Source organism: Aquila chrysaetos, chromosome 10, assembly GCF_900496995.4.
Source record: "Aquila chrysaetos chrysaetos chromosome 10, bAquChr1.4, whole genome shotgun sequence".
Taxonomy (NCBI): Eukaryota; Metazoa; Chordata; class Aves; order Accipitriformes; family Accipitridae; genus Aquila; species Aquila chrysaetos.
In genome coordinates this window covers 3,025,682-3,050,850 of record NC_044013.1, presented here as the reverse complement: position 1 = coordinate 3,050,850, position 25,169 = coordinate 3,025,682, and the positions used below count along the sequence as shown (strand labels likewise).

Genomic DNA, 25,169 nt, shown 5'->3' with positions numbered 1-25,169 from the left:
GGTAAATATTTCTTAATATTGATACCAGAATAGTTAACTAACTTACCTAATTACATAGTATGTATTCACTAAATAAATTAGGGCTGTTTTCATGTAAAATGTAGGGAGCTCTGAGAGGAGGTAAAATGTGTAAACTGGTGTTTTTAAGGAAGGTGCAATGCCGTAAGTAAAATTATACTTCCTACTAACTTCACACTAAAATATCTTTGTGAAGGATGTACTGTAGTAAATTGCTTTATTGTTAGAATCCTTTCTTGTTAGGGGTAAGAGGAGAACAGATGTTTGTAGCAACTTTTATGGTTCCAAAACAAAAAAAAGACCAAAAACCCAAAACACTGTGGCAAGGTCTGCATTTACTGCCAGTAAATGCCTCTTCTTGGCACTTCCCTGATGTGATATACTTACAGAGAATTACCTTAATCCGGTGCTGTGCTAGCTGCAGCCTGTACTTTCTTAGAAGGTCAGTGGTGGTGCTTTGTTGGTTTGGGGGTTTGGTAGGGTTTTTTTAACTGGAAAATTCTCTTCACCTGCTTCACAGCAGATCCTGTCATGATTCTGTTAGCTTACCAAAATACGGAAAGTTTAAACGTTTCAGCATCCACAGGGTGGCAGTACTCTGAGTTCTGCAGGAGCAAAACCGAAGCCAGTTTGTCCAATGCCTTTCTTCCCAAAAGTTGCAGTTTGAGGTAATGTAATTAATTACATTGTCGGGGAAAGGGGAGTTGTTTGGGAGGCTTGGGATACAAACAAGAAGTAACTTAAAGATTTACTTTAGGAATACTGATCAGATTACTAAGTCTTCAAAAAGTAAGAAGGCAGAGTTACTTACAGGTACAACCTTGCATTGCTGCAATGGAAGTCACAGACCAATTTTCTGCCTACATGTGAAGATGGATAAATTTCAGCCTCTGACTTTACTGAGCAGTGGAATGAGGTCATCAACAGAAGCAACTCGGATGTTTCCCTTTTAACATGAAAGCTGTGACATCGAGTGTATGTCTCAAGCTGTTCAGTAGCAGAACACTGCTCTATGATATTTAGATTGTCTGTAACCACGCAGATGGTAACTCTTTGGTCACTGTGCTTCAATTCTAATAAAAATAACTGAAGACACTGAGGTGAGGTTGTATGTTAATCTACTCTTGGAGTATTTTGAGGTAGAAAATTAGCTTTTCAGCTGAACTTAGGGTAGCAGAAAAAGACCTTTAAAATACTAATAGGACAAAAGTTAATCCATAATACAGGCTATTCCAGGTAGGATTTTTATTCCAAGGAGCAGCATTGTTGGACCAAATTGGAATTTTAGGATCATAGGGTTGGACTAGCTGATTTAACTAGGAGCCAGTAGGTCTATGGAGAGAATAGTATGCTGAATCGAAAGGGATAGCTTGAGAGAAGTTGACCCTCTTTCTTTCTCTCCCCACTACTGGAAGTGGAATAGCCCCTGGTTGTGTGAGGCCTTTCAGCATAGGAGAGCCATTTGCTGGATGCATGGAGCCTCGAACAGAGACATACCTTTCATCTTCACAGAATGGTATCTTCTGGCAGATCACAAGCATTCCCAGTAAGTTGTCTACTTGTGCTGTTTTGGTAGTGGAACAGGCTAGTCTGACTGTTAAAAAAAAAAAAAAAAATAATTTCTGGGTAGCGTGTTAAGATACCAAGCAACTTAAAAGGGTTTCAAGTAAAATGAAGTGCTGGCTAAGGCAACTTAGCCAGCCCTGAGCAAGAGAACCTGATGACTTCTGTGTAACCAGGCCTTTGCTCTTACAGAATTTTAAAAGCCTAAGGAAAACAGTGGATGTGCCAGGAAGAAAAGGGGGTGGCTTACTCTCTGCTTGAAAGTGAAGAAATTTGCATGTATTTGTTAACAACTCCTCCTATCGTACAGTATGATGCATAAATTACCAAATTACTTCTGCTGCTTTATAACTAAGAATGGCTGCATATTAATACTTGTAGACTCTTTGCCACTTTTAACTATAAATGTTTCCTCAACTCTGCATGTCACCAAATTACTGGCAGGAATGCTGGTCACAAGGCTGGAAACAATTACAGAAGTCCTGCATCTGGATCAAATAGACTTTATGAAAGGAAACTTAGTAGCAGAAAATGTGTAAAGTTTACAAACTCTTCCTAATAGTAAGTTTTAGCTACTGCCAGAGTGAAACTCAGAAGGCACACAAAATTCATTGAAAAAGTTAATACTGCTTCAATACCTACAGAAATGTGATTGGAAAGTTAATTTCCATAAAGGAATTCCTATTTTTGCTTGTAAATCCCTTGAAATGGGGGTCCTGTATTTATTCTGCTGGTGCTCCAAAGCTGGGGAAAACAGTTTTCTTCAAGCTGTCATTAAAACTGTCATATGTAAATACTTTTTATATACTTTTAAATTTCTATGAAACAAAATTGAAAGCTACTATTACTAGAAAATGACAAGCGTGGGAAACTTTAAATGCCAGCTATTGGCAAGTGCATTACAGAAGTTTTGTAGTTTGATGGAAAGGCAGATGGTCAGTAGACCAGACTTCATATCAGCCACACCAGATCATGTAATTCCTAGAATGGCAGTTTTTCAGATTAAATGTTGCTTCATCTTGAATTCTTTTAAGTACAAAAAAATAAACTAGGTATAAACCAACATACATTCATACTCTGAACATCAGTTATTTATATTGGAAATCACTCTCAAAAGCTCCCTTGTTTCTGCTTCTGTAGCTTTTTCCTTAAGATGTTACTGGTGTGTTGATTATAACAATTTTTAAAAAATTTTTTTTTTAAATTCTGTATTATGCAGTGCATGTAGCCCAGGAACAAAACTACTCCCTGTTTGAGTGTTTGTGCCATTTGGACACTTCAGGCACAGTGGTTTACTAGAAGGTCTCCTCTGTTGTTGCAGTGTACTTAGTATAGATCCTGGAGTAAAGCATCAATACGTTCTCATCCACCGCCACAAAAATTAGAGTATTGATGAGCTGGAGAAGCATCTTTCAAGAAACATGAAACGGATTTAGACCTTCATGAGCGTGGGGTGGGGGAGGGAGGGGAGTAGTCCGATACCATGGACAGCTACAGACTTGTAGTCTGAAAAACATGGTTATCTCAAATATATTAAAATGAGAAGAGGAACCAATAACTATAGTAACTGGTTTGACATTGAAATTAAAGCAAAAATCTGAGCGCTTTGTCGGCCTCAGAGTTTTTTGTTAAGTGGCTGTCTGTGCAACCGGTGAAGCTCTGTGCACAGCTATCATGGGTAGAACTCTTGGCTGAGCAATATTGTGACAGTAAAATCTTACTCTGTCCTGCTGTGTTACTTCCGTTCTTACAAGCTTGCAATTTTTTTTTCCTTAACTATAGGCCCAAGTTACCTCTTTCTCATTTAAGCTGTTTGGAATGTGTCACAGATTTTAACTCCTTCACTCACACTACAGAGTTCATACTCATTTTTCTACTACCTTTGACAAGGTATTTATGATGAACAAGAATTGTGCAGCCAGGGATTAGACTTTTGTGGTGGAACCAAAGCCTTAGTTTGCAGGTTGGCCTGAAGAAGGCTTTCCTCACCTAAAATGCTGTATGTTTGCTAACTGTATCACTTGTTCTAATAGTATCTTCAGTTACAAACCTTGACGTGCTTGCACATTTATCTTGACTATACAGCATTTTCATTTTTTAGCTGCTGCGAGTTTGTGTTTTGCCACATGATAGCTTTCTAAGCTTTCTAGAATTGTATATGAATACAGAAATGCAGATTTTATTTTTTTTTTTTTAATGGGCTGAACCTCTGAAGTGCGTTCCAGGTTACTTGATATGTACCGAGATACGAATGATATCTATGTTGCTATGTCTGTTTTACGTTAGTAGACTTGTGGGATGCCTATTTTGCACTACGTATGCATCTTCAGAACATAGGCCTTGTTAGGACTTTTGAATTTCACCTGACTTAAATGGCAGAAACATCTTTTAGCAGGTTATTACTGGACCAGACCCTATAAATGCAGTTAGAAGGGGGCTGTCTCTTAAGCTAATATTTTCAAAATGGCTCTGGCATTAGTACATTGCAGACTGTCAGCTGTGCAGATTGAACACTGGCCCATTGTCTTGTCCATTGCAATTTCTGCCAGATGCAGAATTCTTCTAGAAGATAACTTATTCCCAAAATTCCATTTGCAGAGATTTGCCACTGTGATGCAGTTGATGTACCATTGTTAGCATTACACGTGGTTGCAGCCTATTCTACAAATTGGGCACAAGGGCAGAATAAACTGGATGTGAAGATTGGTGTATCTGGCTTAATATTACTTTTTCTTGTTCAAATAGTAAATAAAATGGTTGGGATGACATCTCTGTAATACAAAGTGGGTTACTGATCTGTCAGTGACTCTGCACATGTTCTGTTCACCTCTTGACATTTTATGAAATGTGCTTTCATCATCTTGACATACCCACGGCAGGTGGTTTAGTAATGACCCATCTGGTATAATGATCCATTATATGGCATAATCTTCTGGCCAGTGGATCTGTTCTCTAAAAAACAAGTTATTTTCTGGGTTAGTTTTCAGATAGTTCTTTGAGCCTGTGTGGCTGCTTGAGCACAAGGGAGATGGATGAGGCCACTGTTGTGATGGATGCAGGCTGGCCTAAGTCATGAAACTGCTAGCTGGGTTAGAAGTGGAGGCAGGGGATAAGGAAGGTAATTCACAAACCAAGCAATCTGCAGAAGTAAGGGTATGTAGGACTCTGGTCTCCAGTACTATCAGCAGGCAGGGTGAGCACAATTGGCAGGAATCTGTCCACCTGTAATTAAGGGTAAGGTCATGATTTAATGAATGGTTTTGATGGAGCAAGCAACTTTTAAAACCTGGTGACTTCAATTAAGACAGTCCTCTGTCTTGAAAAGATGAAACTGTAAGGCTGTAGAAAGTAAAGGGGGAATTTCCCCAGTTTACTGCAAACTCTGCAAAACTAACAATGTAAGATATACTGATTATTTATGTAGCAAAGTAGGAAAATAATAACTAGCACTAGCTCTGGATTGCTTATATTTTATCTCCTTCCAAGCATAACAAGAAAAAAAATACACCTTGCACCTGCAGTCTTGTACTCTCCTCTTTGATCTATTCCTGGGAATAGTTCAGGCATGTGAATGAACCAGATGCATGCTGTTAGCAAAACTTCTCCTGTGGGACATACAGAATAGTCAAATGGAATATACAATGAAGCAACACAGCTTGGGAAAGTAATACATCATGTTTGGACTATGTATTTGCAAAACAAATCTATCAAATGCTTTCTCAATCCTACTGTAACATTACCAATATGCAGAATTGCCCCAGCATGGAAATAAAGCCAGAGTCCATGCTGGTTTAATCTTTATTAACTGTTTTAGGTTCCACAAACCTAAGACAAACCTAAACTGAAATTGGTTATTTAAAAAAAACATATCTATTATTTTGGAATAAATTTTAGAATTAAATTAGAGATAATTCTAGAATTAAGCAAGTATTTGGACTTAAGCTTTTTTTTCTCACTTTGCTACTGCATCTCTTCTGGAAAGGCTATTACCTTCTTTTATAGAAGAACACTTTTAATACATCTAAGTCCTGTTCTCAAGTCAGGAAGGACCTAATATTTCTCCAAACCATGTTTTTTAAGGAAGGATTTGTTTTTCAACATTTTGAGTCCCTTTTATGGCAAAATAAGAATTCTACTGAAACTTTCTAATTCATAAGATTTTCTGGATAAATCTCTCGCTGTGTGGTGTCTGGAGAGTTGCCTGAGCAGGCCTTTTGAGGCAATGAATGTAGTCAGTGTATCTGGGAAGAGCTCCTCCTTGTGTCGGTCTTTTCCTTTATTCATGGGAAACTTTTTTCATGTTGTCTTTCCTGTTTTGAAGGAATATTCCTCTGCCATTTTGGAGTCAGCTGTCTTCTGTATGATAAGGAGACTCTGTGACATTTGAGCTTGTATCTGCTTGTTTGGGAGAAAGACCTTCCTCTATTTGGATGTCAGCTTCCTTGTGGATGAAGTCCACACCTTCCTCTGCTTGGGGTTCAGCTGCTTCTTGCTTGTAGGGCAGATGTTCCTCTCTCTGGGGTTCAGCTCCCTGCTGGAGGAAGGAGACACATGTCGCCTTGGGTAGTCCAGTCTTTCCTTGCAGTGAGGAAGGAAAGCCATGCAAGTTGCTAGTGCCATCTTTGCTCATCTGCGGGGCAGGGGTTTGTCTCCTGCCGCTTAGTCCTGGCCAGGCAAATGGCCACAGCAGGTTTGAGCTGTGCCAAGGCAGTGCAGCTCCGGCCAGTTGCAAGGGCGCAAGCAAGGATGCCAAAGAAGAGCCTGGAGCCAAAGGCTGAGGAAAGGCCCAAGGGCTGAAGCTGCTGCACAGTGTGGAGGTTGTGCCTTCTCAGGGCCCAGAGCCTGGAGCTTGTGGCTGCTGCCCTGGCAGCAGACAGGGCAGCTGAGCTGTGCAGGAGGAAGGCGGCTGTTCTGCCCTGCTTCAGCCCTAGGAAGTCAAGCAGCCAGGCCCTGCAGCTGCTGAAGAGGGCTAGCAGAGAGCTACCGAGTCCACAAGGACGAGTCCTGCATGGCCCAGGAGCGGGCAGTGAGAAGGGGTGTCCCTGTGATTAAGGTCCCAGGCCATCCCTAGCGTGAAGTTGGTCGAGGCACCTTGGATTACCACGAACCAGCTAGGGTAGGCTGCAGCCGTGCGCGTCGTTCTGAGGGATAAGTACTGGGCGGGCTACAGCTGCCTCCAGGCTGCCCTGTTGCTATAAGGCAGTGCAGGCGCTTGGAGCTCTTTCCTGCTTCCATGGAGCTGTGCTGGAGTCGGGCAGGGAAGAGCGGGTCAGCTCCCAGCTCCCAGCACCAGACTCCTTCCTCCGAAGCCTGCGGGCAGCCTTGCCTCAGCCAGACAGGGTGGTGGACCGGGCAGCCCTTCCTGGGTTAATGCATCCACAAGTGCTGTGCTCAAAAAGGGAGAGAAGCAATTAGCCCTGCTGTGGGAGGGCATGTGCTGCTGTGCCCTGAAACAAAAACAAAACTGTATGTCCAGGAACCCTGTAATCCCAGGCCCTGCATCAGGCCTGTTTAGAAATAAATGTTCTCCCAAGTACTAGAGCTACCAGTTATAGGTCAAATCTTATGACATGCTTAATAAAAATCATCCAAATAGGTAAGTGTCACTAAAATATTTTTCTATGTGTCCCCCCCTGCCACCTGCCCCCATCACTGAGAGAAAAAAATCAGGTATGTTTTTAATCCCTGCTCCTCCCCTGCCCATTTTGGTAGCACAAATAAGAACAATCTTATCAACCTACCCTCCATGGGGACTATGTTGAAAGCCAGCATACGCAGAGCCATGATCATAAGGAACTTGTACTAGAAACTGTAATTAGACTCGGGTAATGAAAGTAATCAACAGCCAACAGATTTTTCATAACAAAAATCAGAAACGATGGGAGTTGAAAAATGTATAGTTTTTTAGAAAACTCGTTTGTTTTGAGCAAGTTGCACTTGTGGCAGTACAGACGGTGCAACCTAAGTGGAACTACAGTAATAGAAGGCACTATTTCAACTTCTTAAGTTTGAAAGGTTGAAAACCTTCCAACCTGATAGCATACAAAATTAAAATTGTTAAATATTCAAAACTAAAGTGGTGTAACTGACATCAAAAGATACAAATGTAAGGCTAGTAGTATTATAAGCTTCACATAAAATTGCGGTCTGATGTGGTATCGTAAACTCTGTGTCTATCAGCTAAACTGTGATGGTTAATTTGTTAGAGCATGAGGTTTTTTTATTATTTGAAACATAATTTCAGATGTTTCCCAGGTATTTGTATAAGGTCCTCTAAATACCAGTTCTAAGACAGATGTTCAGGAAACTTGTGAATGATGATGTATTACGATTTACATTACAACACTAAATGAATTTCATTTCTCTTTCAGATTCACTGTAAATGTAACATCTGAGAATAACTTTACAGTTTTAGTTTCATGTAGTTCGATGAACTGTAAATAAATACAGAATAATCTGGAGTATGAGCAAAGTCTACACAACATTGGGTACTTTGATAAAATCTTGAGGTTTACCAGTGTCACAGATGTCAGTAAAACGCTGTCAGTAACCATGGTCCAAATCCATTCACGTTCTACAGCAGTCTTGGGTTTTGCTCAGCAAGCTTTATATTCTTCATTATAATTGCCCAATTTTAACGTATGGCAGCAGCGGTTTTGCTGCACTTAAAATACCTTAACTGTGTTCAGTAGCCAAAGTAGGCGAACGTGCTTAAATTGAATGTTACCACTTACATTTATTTATTTTTCTTTCTGCGATCAGTAGTTGGCAGATCCCCCCGCAGCAGCCGTCAGAAGCTCTCATGTCTCTTGCTCTCCAGCTTCAGGGTGAATTTCTCCTCAAGCGCCGAAGAACAACCCGTTTGGCAGGACCGCGCGAAAGAGGAGGAAAGAAAGCGCGGCCGCTCTGGACCGAGCCGCTTCCACTTTAATTCCACTCATGCCTCGCATTTCATTACCGACGATGACGGCGACCAGGTGTGTCATTCCTGATCGGCCCCTTTCCCCCCCGCGTCCCTCGTCCCCTGCCATTAATCGCCGCCTTTAATGAAGCTCGCCGTGCCCCGCCCCGGCCGTTAACGGTCGCCCGCCCGTTTACTTTCGAACGGCGCGGCCGTTGGGGTGGGTGTGTGCCGTGCCCCCCTTCCCGCGCATGCGCGGCCCGGCGGCGCTGTGGAGAGCGGCGGCGCGCGGGCCCGGCGGTTTGAAGGCGGCGGCCTCGCCGTGCGGAGCCCGCCGGCTCCCCGTGAGGGAAGGAAAGCGGAGGGTATAGCGGTTCTCTGCCGGTGCCCCGGCGGCAGCGCGGCCGCGAGGAGCGGTGTGCGGCCGAGGAGGGAGCGCCCAGGTAGGTTACGGGGGGTTTGGGTGGCTCGCCGGGGAGCGGGGCAGCCCGTGTGCCCCCCGGGGCTCCGCGCCGGGAGGTTGTTCTTCTGAGGGCTTGACCCTGGCGTCGGAGCCCGCGCGGCCTTCTGAGGTAAAACCGCCCTGCGAGCGGAGCCGTGTCCCGAATGACAGCCTTCCCGTCCCTCTTCCAGTCAGCCTCGGCGGCTGGGTAGGGCTGGGGTTGCCGGCAGCCTGACCCGCGGGGACCCGCTGCCGCCCCCCCGGAGACATCTCACGTACCTGACCGCTGCTTTCGTCGTCTTTAAGCGCGTCCCTATCTTCGTAACCTTAGCAAGTTTCTGGTGTTAGCGTTGATCCTTTTTTTTTCTAGCTACTAAATACAGGTACGGTTCCCGGCGTTACTAGTTGCCTGTGGGAGCTGGCAGAGGGTCTGCAGCAGTCAGGAGCTCTGCAGGTGACGGGTAAAGGTGTTACCTTCCCTCTCGCTCTACAGCCTAATACCGAGAGGTGAATGACAGATGAATGCTCAGGACCAGAAGCTTTGACAGAGTTCAAGGGGGGGAGAGCCAGTCTCAGCAGCAGAATACAAGTATGGAAAGGATAGAGTAGTATATTTGGGTTTCTCAAATGTGGAAACTTGCATAAGCTAGTAGTAGCAGACAAGGAGCCGGTGGAGAGATATACAGAAGGGAACTCTCACGTCAGCTTGATGGGGAAACTAGGTGGACTTCTCGGCTGCGTTCATCGCCTTTCAGGTCATTAAAAAAAAAAGTGTAAAAATCTGAGTTAGTGGCGTAATAGCTGTGGTAGGAACAGGGACTAGGGGCAGAACATTCCTGGCTGAGAATTGCTGCGACTTGGGCGTGGAATATTTGTGTCATGGGGTAAAGCAGTACAGCTGAAACGGGCTGGAATGGAAAGGTTTAAGGTCTAGCTATTGCTTCTGATTTCTGCTGCCTGGCCTGTTGTTACAACCAGCAAACCTGGTAGCAGGCTGCGTTCCTTTTGATGCACCAACAAATACTGGAGCTGCACCTCAGCCTTCTGGTTTTTTTTAAAAAAGTTCTGTCACCCTTTCCCACAAATGTGATTTACAAATGGAAGACACTGCCCGCAATGTCAGTTAATCTCTTATTTTTGCACAACAAACTTGAGCTTCTATGCTACTGCTACAGGAGGACTTCATGGACCGCTATGGGATGGGCAGAGAGCATTTCAGATGTGCATTTAGTTTAAGTGCAGTACGGTATTGAAAGCCAAGTCGAGTGTTACAGTGTCCTTCAGGAGAGAGCAGATGTTGTTTTCGTTCCTGACAGTGACGTGGAGGAGGAGCAGAGGGAGCCTGGCAGCACTGACTTCTAGGGAGGGTCTGCCTTAAGTGCCCCTCGTAACCCTTGGTGTAGGCTGTCGCAGCTGTTATCGAATGGCAAATTCACCTTTTTAAAATACTCCAATGTAGAGTGGGGTGTATCGGCTTGTTACAGCTGGCTTTCGCTATAAAGCTGTTAGTTCCAGATATGTTTCTAAACGTCTTGCATAATTAGCCGGATGAGCAGTGTCCTGATCACTAGGTGAGGAATGCAGCGTTATCAAGGAATACGCTAAATTACTTTGATCTGCTTAACTGAAAGCTTTGGCAGATAAACTCTTAATACAGGTATGCTGTATATTACATGTTTTCACCTCGTCTATAGTATCGCTAATTAGAAGAAGATAAATTTACAGCCACTTAGTAGGCCTTCTATTACTGGCAGATTTCTGAAACTCACCGTGTTACTGGCACAGTTACACTTTTGAATATTTAAAATACCTTCTAGTTTGCAATTGCTTATACTGAGTGACTCTTCTGATAAATAGGTATGTACACACACACAGATGTATTTGCTACCACAGTTGTTTGGAACATTTAAGGAAAAGTATCTGCTCTGCACAGGAAAGCATTTACCAGCTTCCTGCAACTTTTTTTTTTTTTCCTCCTGGAAAACTTTTTTTTCTTTCTCTTTGCTTAACTGTGACGTTGGGTCTTCTGTTTCTTTTTTTGTTGGTGTTCCCAGTCTCTCTGTTTCCGATAGCCATCTACTGATTTATTCCACTCTTGTTCACGTGTAGACTATTCCCTCTGTGCTGCTGCCAGTGCAGGATGAAACTGAATTTCAGGATTTCTACCTTTTGCTTCCCTGGTACAACTCTGGAGTAGTTGTCTAGAACAAATCGAAAAAACACAGGATGCCTATAGCAAACATCAACATTAGCATTCTAAATACTGTTTTGAAATTGATGAATAGTAAATAAAAAATCAAGTGCCATTTCTTCTGGAGGTGCCTGGTTGGCTGGAGCGGGGTGCCCCACGCACCCTCTGCTGCTGCCCAGGGCTGAAAGCAAAAACTCCTGCCCCAGCACTGCTGGCCTGGCTTTCCTGAGCTGCTCCCTAGCAGGCAATTGCTGTCACTCTTTAAATTTCTCAGTTGCCTGGGAAACAGAGCAGTATTTTTCTGTGGAAATGGGAATTTCAGTTCCTCTGGCTAGCGGCTTGCGAGGGTTATGAAACGGCCCTGAAGGGAGCGCAGGCCTCCAGGCTGGCTGGCTTGTCCCAGCTTTAAGCTGCACAGGCCTGGGGCAAGGCGCCTCGGATTGCTGGGGGGGGCACTGCCTGCTTGTGGGGGTTACTCCTACAGAGTTTGAGGTGATTCGTAATAGAGCTAAGAAGAATTTTGTAAAGTTGCTCCTTTGTTTTTATGGTAGCAAGCAACTACTTTGTCGTTAAAGCAATTTTTTGAAGATTAATTTTATCTTGCCTTTTACGTAGCTCAGATAAGCTAGATGTGTGTTCTTTATAAAGAAAATTTCCCTCTTGTAACAGTTCCTTTGAAGAGAACTACAGCCCTAGATTTTGGAAAAAATAGTGATCTGAAACAATTTTTTTTTTAAACTAAATTAATCTGTATATATAAGAGAAAACAACGAATGAGAGTACCTATTAAGGTTTCTTTCTTTTCTAACCACGAGCACAAACTTAACGGATTTTTTTTTTTCCTTTAAGTGGAAGTGACATTCCCGAGATTCATAATAACTTTATATATATATATAAAGAAAAAACCTTTAAATCTATTTCCTGTGCAAATTAAATTTCAAAAAATAATTTATCTAGACAGTGGAGTAGATTTGTTGTTCAGCGTCTCTTCGTTATTGACACATTTCTTTAGTTTCGGTATCTGTAACATCACGTAAAAATGTGAAATTATTAATGTACAGACCTAAAGAACCTAGGGTTGCCACAGTGGCTGATCGGAAAAGCTGGAAAATAAAGGTCTGTGGCTCCCTGGTAAAGAGAAATACCTCATGGTCTGTAGTAAGAGCAGTGCAGTACAGAAGTAGATTTAGTGTCAAAGTATTGTGAATGTCTTTTGCTAAATGTTTGTAGTACTCGATGTTAATTCTCTTTAAACTAGGAGGATACACTAGTTAGTTATAAATGCTAACACACTTTACCATTCTTCTTTTAAACGGTAGTTCTTAAGAATTATGTCTCTCTAATAGATTTTCTTCCAACTGTTGTCAAGGTCTCTTCTAAAACTGGAGTTCAAATAAGTAAACCAACATTTTGTATTAATTTGCTGAAAAAATGACCTGAAGTCTGTTGGATAGATTTTTTTTTTTTTAAACTGAATTAATAAAAATCTGTTTTCAATATAAAGTTGAGTTAGTCAACAATATACAAATACATCCTTGAATTGAACTGGATGGTTTGGGTAACAATGGCCATTAGATTATTTTTTTTTATTATTATTATTATTCAGTCTGTTTTTACAAAGCAAAGGAGTCTGATCAGACTTGCAGAGTTGAACACTTTCACTTTTGGGTGTACCAGCCTACCTCAATAAAGTGAGATAAGCCATGCTTATTTCTGTACAACCAGAGTAGGTTTCTTTGTTCAGACATGATTTAACTCTCAAGGAACCGGGGTCTGAGTATTTAGCTTCTGACTTCCATCAGGTTAGCTCTGTGCCTTTTGCAGGAACAATGCTGCTTAATTTATTCATTTATTGTAAATTGTTTATTAGCTAGGGACGAATTTAATCCTTAGTGGTTTTCATGATTCCAAGTGCAATTTAAGGTTTTATTTTCAAAGAAGAGTATAATTAACAATTCAATTCCTTTTAAGTAGATTCACTTAAAATCAATCAAACTTTGTTAATCTCGGTCTCAATGAGAAATGCTGATAGATGGGTGCAAAAATATGTTACTGCATTAAAAAGATTAAGAGGGCATGTCTGAATAAAATAAGCCTCTTTAAACACACCTCACAGGTAGTTATCTTCCTGACTGAATCAAACAAAGGTTCAGTAGCACTTCAGGTAGCTGCCTTAGCCCAGCTGCATGTTGTTGTTTTCAAATTTAGAGTTAGACCCTAAATTGAGAGTCTTTGGTACTAAATGCTTGGACAATTTCTTTTTGCGGTGTAGCAAAGTCTACAGAGTTGACTAGAACTGATAAAGGGGACAGGAAAAATGTGACACAAAGATAAGGAAAGTTCATACTAATTTCCCCCCCCCTTTTTTTTTAACAGAATGAAAAACAGAATTAGGATTTATTATGAAAGCTGGCATTAGAGTTATTGTTATTTGTGACTTTACAGTGTGATTTCACTAAGCTAGCAAAGAAAAACAAGGCAACATTACAAAGGATGGAAAACGAAAGTTAGTTTTTTAGCTTTGTGCTTAAAGTAACCCAGGAATAACACCACCAGTCTAATTACTGTTAGTGGTATTGTATTTAAGGGCCATTGAGTTAGACTCTTGTTTGTGCCAGAACCTAGAGATAGCTTGTAGTAAATTTGACTGCTTAATACTCTAATGACTATTTATATTACAAAAGGGACATTTGAAAAAAGCTAGGGGAGAAAAAAAAGTTTTGTACTTACTGTTCTATTCTCATATTGAAAATGTTACTCGTAGTGGGAGAAAATGTTCATAATTCTTAGGTCATTTAGAAACTTTAGTTCTAACTTTTATTGCTCTCTTCTACTGTTTCCCACTGTAAAAAATACCTAGTAGCAGATTGCTGCTTTTCCTAGCTTTTTAAGGCAGAAGTTGTGTATGGGTGAACACTATCTAGTCACTTGGATCATAAGTGCAGGTCATAATTTGCTGAAATCTTTGAACTGTTGCTCACTTTCATTCTTTTCTTTGTTCCCTGCCCCCCCCCCCCCCCCAGCAATAAACTGCCGATGTAGGTTAGGTTACCGGTCATTAAATATAATGTTGAGGTGCTTAGATTAATAAAATGGTTTTAAATGAGTTGATGGTAAAAAGAGATTAAAACGTTTTTTAATTTTGTTTTTCTTTTGTAGGACATGCATCACTTTGAGGAAGAATTAACGTGTTCCATTTGCTATAGCATATTTGAAGATCCACGCGTTCTGCCCTGTTCCCACACGTTTTGTAGGAACTGTCTGGAAGGCGTTATTCAGCTGTCAAGCAACTTTTCCATTTGGAGACCCCTGAGAGTTCCTCTGAAGTGTCCTAACTGTAGGAGTATTGTTGAAATTCCTGCTGCTGGCACTGAATCGTTGCCTATCAACTTTGCATTGAAAGCTATTATTGAGAAATACCAACAGGAAGATCACTCCGATGTTGCAACCTGCAGTGAACACTATAGGCAACCGCTGAACGTTTACTGTCTTTTGGATAGAAAATTGGTGTGTGGCCATTGCCTTACAATAGGAAAACACAACGGTCATCCAATAGATGATCTTCATAGTGCCTACATAAAAGAAAAGCAGACTTCTGGAAAACTTCTCGAGCAGCTAACCGATAAATACTGGACTGATGTATGTTTGCTTATTGAAAAGCTGAAGGAACAGAAGTTCCAGTGTGAAAGCATTGTTCAGGACGATAAAAAAGTAGTAGTGCAGTATTTTAAGAAACTTAGCGATACCTTGGAGCACAAAAAACAAGCTCTGCTGACCGCACTAGATGAAATTAACACACACATTTTGGAAGAATATGAGCCTCTCATTGAGAAGTTGAAAAAAATAAGGGAAGAACAGCTTGAATTAATGTCACTGAATACATCTATTCAAAAAGAAGAGTCACCGCTTATTTTTCTTGAGAAGGTGGATGATATGCATCAGCGTATAAAAGCTTTGAAACAGAAGCAACTACCAGATGTTAAACCTGTGGAGATTTATCCGCGGATTGGGCACCTGTTGAAAGATGTGTGGTCTAAAACTGAAATTGGTCAGATCAACAAGATCCTCACTCCAAAAATAAAACTGATTCCAAAAAGGAAGTTACGCAGCAAAGGCAGCGGAAAGGAAGGAAGAGAATCTAAAGAACTCCTCCAGGCTGTAAATCCTTTAGCAGTCCTGCTTCTTTCTATAGTAATAGTGGTAACTGCGTTTTCATTTCACAAACCGGTGTTGTCAGTTGTAATCGAAGCTGCTCCTGCTTATATCTCGGAATTCTTGCTGCATATTTATCAAGATTTCTGCACCCATTTGCAGAATATAGTGAATGTGCTGTGCCATACATCTAATTTACTGATGGAGTTTTTAGGAAGAATTGTTTCTCTTTGACATTTTCAATGATTAGATTAAACGTTAGTATAGGAATCCACAGGATTTTTTTTTTTTTAATTTCTACTTAAAAGCTGGATTGTTAAAGCTCTACACTTTTCCTTTCTATTTCTATATCCTTCCTTTTTCTGAGTTGCATAGATTCCCTCTTCGCTAACTCTTAGTTAACTGAGAAGATTTGTGACAAAAAAGGCTTCCTCTTCTGCTCACACAATACGGTAGGTTGGTAGGTGTTTGTTTAAACTGGCAGCTAGTCAGAAACAACGTCTGCCTAAGCAAGCTGTAATCAGCTTATAAATTGTCATCTGGACTCCTGGTTGTAAAAACTCCTTAAGCATCTACTATTGGGGTTGGTTTTTTTAATAACATAATTTTAAATTGTTTGGTTTTTTTTTTTTTTTAATAAAATCACTACAACATTGAAGGTTAAAAAACACCTCGGGCTGCAAACTGGCTAGTCCTGGATGGGTCAGTCACTAGCTCTGGTGTGTGTAAAACTCCTATTTCGTGTTGTACTGACCTCTCTGAATGTGTTTTAACTGGTAACACCCGTGGTCTTTAAAGCATACATTTGTGGCCCTGGGTTTCATTTTGTTTGTTCCTGGTTACTAGTGGATAGCATGATATAATCTTTTTTTTATTTTATTTTATTTTTTAACCTGTTTATAATAACTTTGTGTCTTTCAAATGGTTCTCTCCACTTTACAGAGCGGTATCGGTAGGAGTTGTGGTGAGGTACTGCGCACAGGCTTTTAGTGCCAGCTGCGCACAAACCAGGTGTTTGTTTAGTCTGGCAGGGAGCTCTCACTGCTTACTAAAATGACCCCTGAGTTTTTGCTAAATCATTTAACATGTAGTGAAAATAGATACATACTGTAGTAAGTAGCAAAACTCCCACTGAAGTCAGTGGTATAAGGATTTCAAATGTTGTCAAGAGCTCTTAAGACAACTTGACAACACATGTAAATTTATATTCAACTTTTCAGCACAAATAACAGAGATCTCTACCTTGACATTGAGGAAACACGATAGCATTTTATTCTGCAGTCAGATGATCACAAATGCTGTTCGCTGCTTCTGATGAGATGCGACATCCCCTTTGAAAAGCCCTTTTTGGCCTTCGGTTATCAACAGGCCGAGTGCAGTAAGTACTGGGACAGCCCTGGGGTGTTGCAGTTACAACAGCAGAGCGCAGATGTGCTTACAGCTCTCACTAAAAAAAGAGTATTCACTGAGTCCAATTGTATTTGACTTGATAAAAATAATAGGATATTCTAGCATAGCAGCATTCCTTGGCTGTTGTATATTTTTAAATAGTAGATGTTGTTTAAATAGTGATGGGATTCTGAGGCTAGCCTTTAACTACTTGGTATTTGAAACCCCTCTGCAACCCAAAACTTGCCCGCTGCTGCCTGCAGGTACTAGTGGGGTCCTGCAAAATACCGGTTGCTGCCAGATGTCCAAGAGAGCTGAGAGCAAGGTCAGGCCTCAGATGCGATGCCAATACTTTCCTTAAGCTGAAATAAGGATCCTAGTAACAATATTGATATTGTAATGTTGCTGTATTGATAGAACACTAAGTCTGGCCAAACAGCTACTGCACAGCTCCCTTCGCAGCTCAGTGGGTTTGATCGACTGAGGTAGGAGCCGGCAGCGCCTCAGAGGAGCGGGCCTTTGCCTGTGTGGTAGGAGTGGTTTCTGTAATTTGTACATAAGTTTTCCGTAATCTTTTAGAGTTGCAAAGGCAAATCCCATTAATACCACTGATCAGGTTTTGAAATGGTGTTTATGTGTATCCGGGGACTGCGTAAATGCTATTGTATTAATTTCCCAATAAAATGGGGAATTTTTGTCTTAAGCCCTGCTAGAAGGCTGTCACTTGGCATGCAAGTCTCTCAAAACCTGGTGCTAAGTGTCTGTCTACTAGCTGTGGCTTTTTTGACTTACCTTCCTGTATTTTAAAAACTTACTTTATATGCAGTTTTATTTTTCAAGACTACAGGGATTTATAAGATATGCCTTTACTGCTGATTGAACCATTTAGTACTTGTACTTATAATGCACTATATATTTTAATAAATTTGCATACAAATAAAATATATTCTTACAGTAGGATTGGCTAATGCCTTGATTTCCTTACTGCACAGGCCCTTCCCTCTGATTCTTAAACAGCGCTGGCAGATGGGGCAGAACTGGTCAGAGGAGAGGGAGCGGTGAGTCTTGCTGAGGCAGGATGGTGGTGGCTGTTCAGCAATGCTCTAGCTACTGCATTTTCTTTCAAGTGCCTGTTTTTGGTTTGGTTTGGATTTTTTTTTTTTGCAGCATGACCTATAGGAAGATTCTCTGACAGGGCATGTCACGAGGTAGGGTGGTGTGGATTTTGTGGTCTTTCACGTTGCCCACCACAGGCCTGTTTTACTGATTTTTCTGATGGCGAGTAGTGGTGTTTGACTGTTGCTGAGCTGTGGTTTCTGAAAACTGCCCAAATGTAACATGAAGATCTCTTCCTGACAAGTAATAATTTAGGCAGTGCACATACATACCACTTTATTCCATGTACCTTAATTTTCACTTGTCAATATTTAATATAATCTTAATGTTGAACATTGCAGTGAAAGCATCTCTCCCCACTTTATAGCAAATAATTACAGCACAGCTCCTGTCTGTGTTCCAGATCAGCTCCATGTTGATGATTGTGCCTTTTTAGGATGCTTGGTATGAAAAGAGCAAGACATGGAAATACAAACAAGGACTAAGTGTATAACAAGCTGGCAGTCAAGGGCTGTTCTCTCAGCTTTTCTGCTGCTGGCTGCCTTACTGAACAGCAGCACGGCAGTGACAGAGCTTTTTTTCCTCCAGGAAGCACACCACCAAGAGACAGAGGCACATCTAGCCTGGGGATCAGTACAAGTGTGCCAGCCAGCAGCCTGACTTTTGGAGTAAAACCACACACTTTCAGTTCTTAAACTATTAAAAAAAATCAGGTTCAAAGGACAACGTGTACACTGAAGCGTTGACAAGATGCTGGTGGAAAGGGAGAGCTAGGTGAGCAACGGGAGCAGGGTCGAGATTTACTGCACCTCGCCTCTTCCCTGGGAAGACCTTAGCCCTTTGTGAAATGACAGTAGAAGCGAGGAGGTGGTAATTCCTGTGTTAATAAAGCCTGAGTGTACAGCATGGCCACAGTCTGAGAGAGAGGGAGGAGTTGTCCCTAGAGGAGGGGAGAAGAAAATAACTGAAAAGCAGCTTCCTAAACTGTACCAATTCATTACAAAATGGCTACAAGCATCCAGTTCCCTGACTGTGCAGCATTACACATGGCATCCTTGCAATATACATGTAGACTTTATTTTGTATACTGACTTCACTTACTGGAACTCATATAATAAAACATTACAGGACATGCTGATGGCATTTAAAAGCAATTTTTACATACAGTAAAAACCAGGCATTTAAAACCAAATGCAGAACCCAAGCACTGACATAAAGCCTACCCCTGGAATGTTACAGTGCAGCTAGATACATAATTTGAGTTCATATAATTAAGATCGATATAGACTGTATAATTTAAAAAATGGAATTTATTGATGGTGGTTTTAACAACAAGCTCAAAGCAACACAAAACTGAAAGAACAAAATCTCAAATACAAAAGTAGATAAAAGAGCAGCAAAGAGGGGAGTTTATTCCACTCTGTTTTGATCTATACTACACTGTTGAGTGCCAAGTTGAGCCAGTCCTTTGGATGCAATAACTTTGGGGTTTGTTGCCACAGTTTTCGTGGTATTGTGAGTCTTATAAATTCCAATTAATCTGTCTGCAATCTCAAACATGTTGTTCCGCAGGGAAATGATGATAAACTGTGCATTTTTTGTTTGCTCCTGAAAGAGAAGTTACTTGTGTTAGCCCACAGTATTTCAAAAAGCTCTGTTCTTGTATGATCTCTATGCTCAGGTTTTAGGAACTAAGGAATGTATCACTAGAAGTAGTTCTGTCATTCAACAAACCCATGGGTGATGACGCCTCAGAGCTCCTGCTGTCCACAACACACTCCCACCTTGGCTAGCAGCACAAAGCACTGCCATTTACTTCAGCACCAGTTTCCTCCTTTTATCTTTTACATGACCTATTCAACTGAACTTGATTAAACATAAACATATATAATTTTTTTCCAGAGTTGCAATTCACCACAGTTTTAACATGAATTCCATGTTAGGAATATATCGGGTATCTTCAAAGTGTCTCCCTAATTTTAAGTAGGTAATCATAATCTTTGGCACTTCTAGGGTGTTACCAAAACTGGTGGTTATACTTTGGATAATTTTGAAAATTCTAAGTTTAAATTAGCCACCAGTATGTAGCAATGTAAATGTTTGCTTGACTTAAATATGGTGATGACAGAATTTTTAAAGGCATGAAAGAAAAAACCCACTAAAATAAAGACACAGACTAAAGAAACCTATGGAAAAGAGCTCATGTTAATGAGATGGAAGTATAAAACCCAGGAACCTTGGCTGCTCTCGAGAATGAAATCATGAGCTTGGATACATGAACACATTAGTAAAAGCTAAATAAATTACTGTATTCTCAGCAGATTATAGCTGATTATTTTGGGGAAAGTATCTATACTTTAAAGAGGAAGCAGTAGCAGCAAGGATACGTGGAAATGTGGCACCTTTGGCAAACTCTAGCGCTCTTTAGACAGCTTTTGAAACAGGATTTGCAGAGAAAAAAACCTTGTAAATCCTCTATTAGTTGCCTCATTTCAGGAAAGCATCAAACTTAGCAGCTTAGAAAAAAATATGCAGAAAGAAACATTCTAAGCACCTTTCTGGAAATCTGCTTAGTACATAGTTTCCACTTAATACTCTTATCACTCCAGATTTTTAAATCTGGCCATAATTGTGTTACCACTTTGCCAGAAAAGACAGAGAAGAAAATATCTTAGAAGAATTGTACTACAGGAGTTACCATTAAATACTTACATATATGTAAAACGCTACAATAGATACGTTTTTGAAGTCAAGTGCTGCATCAATCTCATCCATAAAATAAAGTGGCGTTGGCTTGTAATGATGAAGAGCAAAAACTAGAGCCAGTGAACTCAGAGTCTTCTCTCCTCCTGATAAGTTAAATATCTTCTTCCAACTTTTCTTCGGAGGCCGAACACTGAAACAAATTACAGAGTCTGTAACTTACTTCTCTTCATGATGAAAATAAGTGCGTCATGGTAAAAAGCAAGTTACAAAGCAGGAGGGAGTTCTTGGAAGACACAGACACATAAAGAAGCTCAACTAAAACCATGGATGAGCTTGATACTCTTGGTCCTCCACAGCTGAGAGGCAGCAAACAGGATTATTTCTCTTCACCATGGAGGAACGCCCTGGGTACACACACAGCTACGTGGCCAGCTGATGTCTGCCTGAAAAGCGCCTGTAACACTTGGCTATTCTCTGTAGGAACTATAACACTTAAGAACTGCTATTTAATTATCTTTCCAAAAGTGCTATTCTACTCTTAAGTAATGAATATACTCTTAGGAGCATTTATGACAGAACAATCTCCAGTTACCAATGTGATTGACACGATTCCCTAGGCAGAATGAAATGATTTGGGAATTAAGAAACCCTGAGAAATTACTTCAAAGTCAAAGCTTTCTAACTGCTGTTAGTTACTTATTTCTCCAGGAGAAATGAATCTCTTCGTTACCCAATGCTAAAAAGTTGTGGCTTCTGTCAGTATCTTGCCAATACTTGCCAAGAAGGAGGACTCTCTGTCTGGGTTAGCTGCTGATCCATTAAAATTTACTTAAAAAGCAGGCTGAAAAAAGGAACACAACAATTAAGCATTACAGCAATAACACAAAGTATTTTGACAAACCTAAACATGATTCCTTCAGAGAAGGGATCCAGGCTGTCCACAAGTTCTAATTCAGCATCTCCTCCCAAAGTAAGCATCTGGTAGTTTTCCTTCAGTTTGTTTGTTATTACATTAAATCCTGCCATAAATTCATTTAGCCTTTGTTTCCTAAGATCTTCGAAAGCTTGTCTGAATTTGTCTCTCTCAGCGGTAATGTCATCCAATTCAGCCACACGTTTCAAGTATAGCTCTTCCTGTAGAAAAAAAAAGCCACAAAACTACAGTTAAAGAAGCTGTCTCCCTAATTTAGATTTTAAACCCTTTTTCCTACCACTTGAAAACTCTTTTTTCCCAGAATGGCTAACAGCATTGAAACAAAAGAACAAAACTAAACCATCTCTTTTTTCTTATCTCTATACTCCATGCTGCTGATCTCTCTATACTGGAAAACCCATGTGAAAATGAAGAAAAATTTGTTGAATAGGCCAATATTACTGAAATGAGTATTCTGAGGAGAAAAAAAATCCCAAGTATTGTTGTATATCTGTGTAGACTGTCAAGACTAGTGACTGTAAATAAACAAACTTTCACAGGAGAAAGTTATCTTCACCTGCCATCTATGGTGTCAAATATAAAAAGGCAGATGCAAGCTCCTAGATACAACTTTCACACTTGGCCAAGTACAAGCTAACAACTCTTCGGGATGCTAGCAACAGCACAGCCTGCAGAGGAGAAAGAAAATTCAAGGGTTCCATTTCAGTTTCCAACAGAAGGGAACTGAAGAAGAACAGGACCACCTTTTCCTGGTATGCCTATAGATGAGATATTTTCTTGTGTCACCTAGATAGAGAGTGCATTTTTGCAGGCATTTTAAGTGCAGGATCTATTTGAGCAGTCACCTGAAGAAAAATGCGCAACTGGAAGTTTACCGCCGTACTTCAGAAGCACTGACATCAATTCTGTACAGATTCAAGTACGGGAAAACAATAAAGCTGTATACACAGCACTTGCCCGAGATGAGGGGTGTACCGTACTATTGCACTGACAGGCAATACAGTATCAAAAAGATGAATCCTACTACTACACAATAGTAATTAAGCTTACCTTCTTCTTATATTCTGCAATAGCACCAAGGTTGGGTTTCATTTCATGACGCTGGGCTTCCAGGAGAGCTATTTGATTAGTGATTACATTTGGATCCTTGATAGCCTCAAGCTCTTCTTGACTTAGTACTGGAAATTCTTCAGCTGGTTTACCTTCTATGGGGTGCAGTGATAATTTTGATATCTAAAATTCAAAACCAGTTACTAGAAATCTTTAAAGATCACATTAGTTATCACATGAACATGTTTCTAAAATAAACATTTGCTGTATTAGTACATAGTGAAGCTTCAAATCTCAAAACATTCAAAGATTCTTCACATAACTCCCTTTAAAAGTTAAGATGTGAAAACAGAAAGTATCCTTTTATCCTATTATTCTGTTCCTGAAAATTATATACATCATTCTTACAAAGGAGCTATTTCTCTGTAATAAATAGCAGCAGTAGCAGATAGCGAGGAAACTGCCTCTACTGATGCTGTAGAACTTAAACAACTACTTTGTGTGTTCAGGATTGAGAAGTTTCTGTCAGCGGCTTTGCTTGCTGGGTAGCCTGCCCTGTTATCCTTGTATTAACAAGGGTATAAAGGGCACCCTGTCCTGCAAGACATCTGCTGGTCTAGATCCCTACCTCGATTAAGGATTTAAATATGAAATAGAAAGGACATACAATAAAATGGTAATGTAAGTTTATGAACTCCAGGTACCTAACTGGCCTTTTCTCTGAGCATGCTGCCCTGGGCACACACCTGATTTTTGCTGTTTCCATAAATCAGGAAAACCAAACCAAGACCAACCCCCAGCACTGCCTCTTGTTGACTCTGCTTTCAACTAACCTACAGGCCAGAAAAAGTCAGGATTCTGTGCGGAATTGGTTCCAGAAGAATTAAAAGCCCTTCCTGGAAGCTGATCCGAGACACTTTTGAAATGGACACACCAAATGTCAGACAACACTTAGCACTAGCTTGTTCAACAGAACTAGAGCAGTTAGAAGGGACATGACAGCAAGAAATAAGGTCTGTGTAAAGCTGTCTGTGTGTTTGTGCCAGCAGCCCCGCTCAGATACAACTCCCAGACTGAGAAGCTAGCTGTTGCAGCACCTAGAGTTAGCAACTCCTTGCTCCCACTGGCTCCAATTTATTCGACGAGCTGGTTCAAGCAGCAGTCTCCGAGAAGCAGTTTCTTCCTGGCCCCACGGACTTCCTATTGGCCCAATTATCTCTAACTGGGGAAAGGCAATTTGATGTACCAAATGTACTACAACTTGGTGAAATGCTTTCAAGGGAAAGGTCTTGCCATTTTATAAAGAACAGCTTAGTGGATGCAGCAAAACAGTTACGCATAACTTGTGTTTTAGTTATCAATGTCTTACTCCTCCTTCCTTCTCTTACCTATGAGGGTGTCTACCCTTTTATAACTTTTTTTTTTGTATGTACAGAGAGCATACCCAGGCACAAAAAGTCTCCTGGTTGCCGTTTATGGCCTACTTATTTTTCCCTTGTTGCTCCTAATTACTTGTAGATAGCGTCATGTCAGTTATAGTTATCATACCATTCTTTCATAAATTAAAAAAAACTAGAAAAGCTAGAAGCCATGTAGTACAGAACTCATCCATAACCTTGTATGCAAAACAAAGTAAAAAAGACTGAAAGGTCATATTTTTTCAGATTTGTTTTTTATCGCATAAACACCAATAAACTGTGAACCGAATATCAATTTTCTCCCAAATTATCTGTTTTCTAATATTTTGAGATCTTACAGTTCAAGTTTTAGGAACTAAACAATTTCCTTACCTCTTTTTGCCAGTACTTAATCTTTGACTGGTGTGCAGAAATATGACTATCAATTTGTTCAATTTTCAGCTTAATATTAAGAGCTTCTTTTTGAAGCACATGTTCATCATCTTGAATAGTTTTAACCTCCTGCAGTAAACTGCGATGTTCCTCCTGAACTCCTGGCAACACTTCCTAAACAGAAATGACCAGAAAAGTACATTAATCAGTTGCCTACAAAAATGTTACCACTTTCTCAGGTTACAGATTTGTTTTCACTGTATTATTCACAGAGCTTCCACTCCACAATCCTAAGTACTGATGTAAACAAATACCTATTCTTGTATTTAAAATAACCAGGTCCCTGAATTCTGGAATGACTGCAAATATGCTGCAGTTTACATTTTCATTCCAGATCTGGATTAAATATGAGTCCTACGCTCAGATGTTTTTAGCTAAAAGGCAGTTTTAGAGAAAGACAGTCTCAAAGAAACAGCTTTATTTGGAAGAATTTCAGCCATCGTGGTTGTTTTCACTCTCTCCTGCACATAAATCTAGATGGAAAACTGAAGTCCCACATAACTGGGGGAAAAAAAAAAAAATAATTGTTTTTAAGCAAGTTTTATGACCAGTAATTTCTTTGGGGAAACTTGGTTTAAGTTTTTTCTTAGCTTCAGAAAATTGGGTCAAGATATATTTCCAGGTAAGTATAAAAAAAAAAAAAACCCAAAACATTCCCATTCCCTGACCGTCATGGAATGTCACTCAGCAGCTGCAGAATAGAATAGAATAGAAGGATATCACTAGGATATAATAAGGATGTAACTCATCATCCTGATTTTACCCAGAGGCCAGACTGCTCACTAGGACCATTTTAGCCTATTTCCACCCGCCCCCAGCACCTGTATTTAAAGGTCAACTTTGATTTACGATTAAAC

At 40.5% G+C, this 25,169-nt stretch overlaps 2 protein-coding genes and 1 long non-coding RNA gene across 19 annotated transcripts in view; 1 reads left to right on the top strand and 2 right to left on the bottom strand.

Annotated features, from left to right (window-relative positions):
* Nucleotides 1–49: 49 nt before the first annotated feature.
* TRIM59 (tripartite motif containing 59) lies at nt 50–18,459 on the top strand. 13 transcript variants are annotated; one of them, XM_041126700.1, is made up of 5 exons: nt 50–1,564; nt 8,344–8,558; nt 14,275–15,273; nt 15,927–15,986; nt 17,649–18,459. In XM_041126700.1, the coding sequence occupies exons 1-4, from the start codon at nt 1,492–1,494 to the stop codon at nt 15,957–15,959; spliced, it is 1,320 nt and encodes a 439-aa protein (XP_040982634.1). In that variant the 5' UTR covers nt 50–1,491; the 3' UTR covers nt 15,960–15,986; nt 17,649–18,459. The 13 variants fall into 13 exon arrangements, with proteins under 13 accessions (XP_040982634.1, XP_040982631.1, XP_040982627.1 ...); XM_041126697.1 differs by having other exon boundaries at nt 14,275–15,719; XM_041126693.1 differs by having other exon boundaries at nt 14,275–16,645; nt 17,649–17,714; nt 18,209–18,459.
* On the bottom strand, nt 3,853–8,509 carry LOC115347076. The gene is made up of 3 exons (XR_003925368.2): nt 8,316–8,509; nt 4,713–4,803; nt 3,853–4,533 (listed from the first exon to the last, which is right to left on the bottom strand). It is a non-coding gene; the product is annotated as an uncharacterized LOC115347076 (long non-coding RNA).
* Nucleotides 18,460–19,064: 605 nt separating the features above from the next.
* SMC4 (structural maintenance of chromosomes 4) overlaps nt 19,065–25,169 on the bottom strand; it is a 39,929-nt gene continuing 33,824 nt past the window's right edge. For all 5 annotated transcript variants that reach the window (XM_030028003.2, XM_030028000.2, XM_030028002.2 and 2 more), the window contains exons 20-24: nt 24,253–24,426; nt 22,463–22,645; nt 21,380–21,612; nt 20,485–20,668; nt 19,065–19,380 (exon numbers count right to left, since the gene is read on the bottom strand). In XM_030028003.2, coding sequence (XP_029883863.1) covers nt 19,183–19,380; nt 20,485–20,668; nt 21,380–21,612; nt 22,463–22,645; nt 24,253–24,426 — 972 coding nt within the window. In that variant the 3' untranslated portion in view covers nt 19,065–19,182. The remainder of the gene's footprint in view (nt 19,381–20,484; nt 20,669–21,379; nt 21,613–22,462; nt 22,646–24,252; nt 24,427–25,169) is intronic.

Coding starts and splice junctions, on each gene's coding strand:
- TRIM59 (XM_041126697.1), top strand. CDS start 1,492: ATGGAGCCTCGAACAGAGACATACCTTTCATCTTCACAGAATGGTATC. Junction 1,565..8,343: donor GCAGATCACAAGCATTCCCA/GTAAGTTGTCTA, acceptor TTCTGCGATCAG/TAGTTGGCAGATCCCCCCGC. Junction 8,559..14,274: donor CCGACGATGACGGCGACCAG/GTGTGTCATTCC, acceptor TTTCTTTTGTAG/GACATGCATCACTTTGAGGA.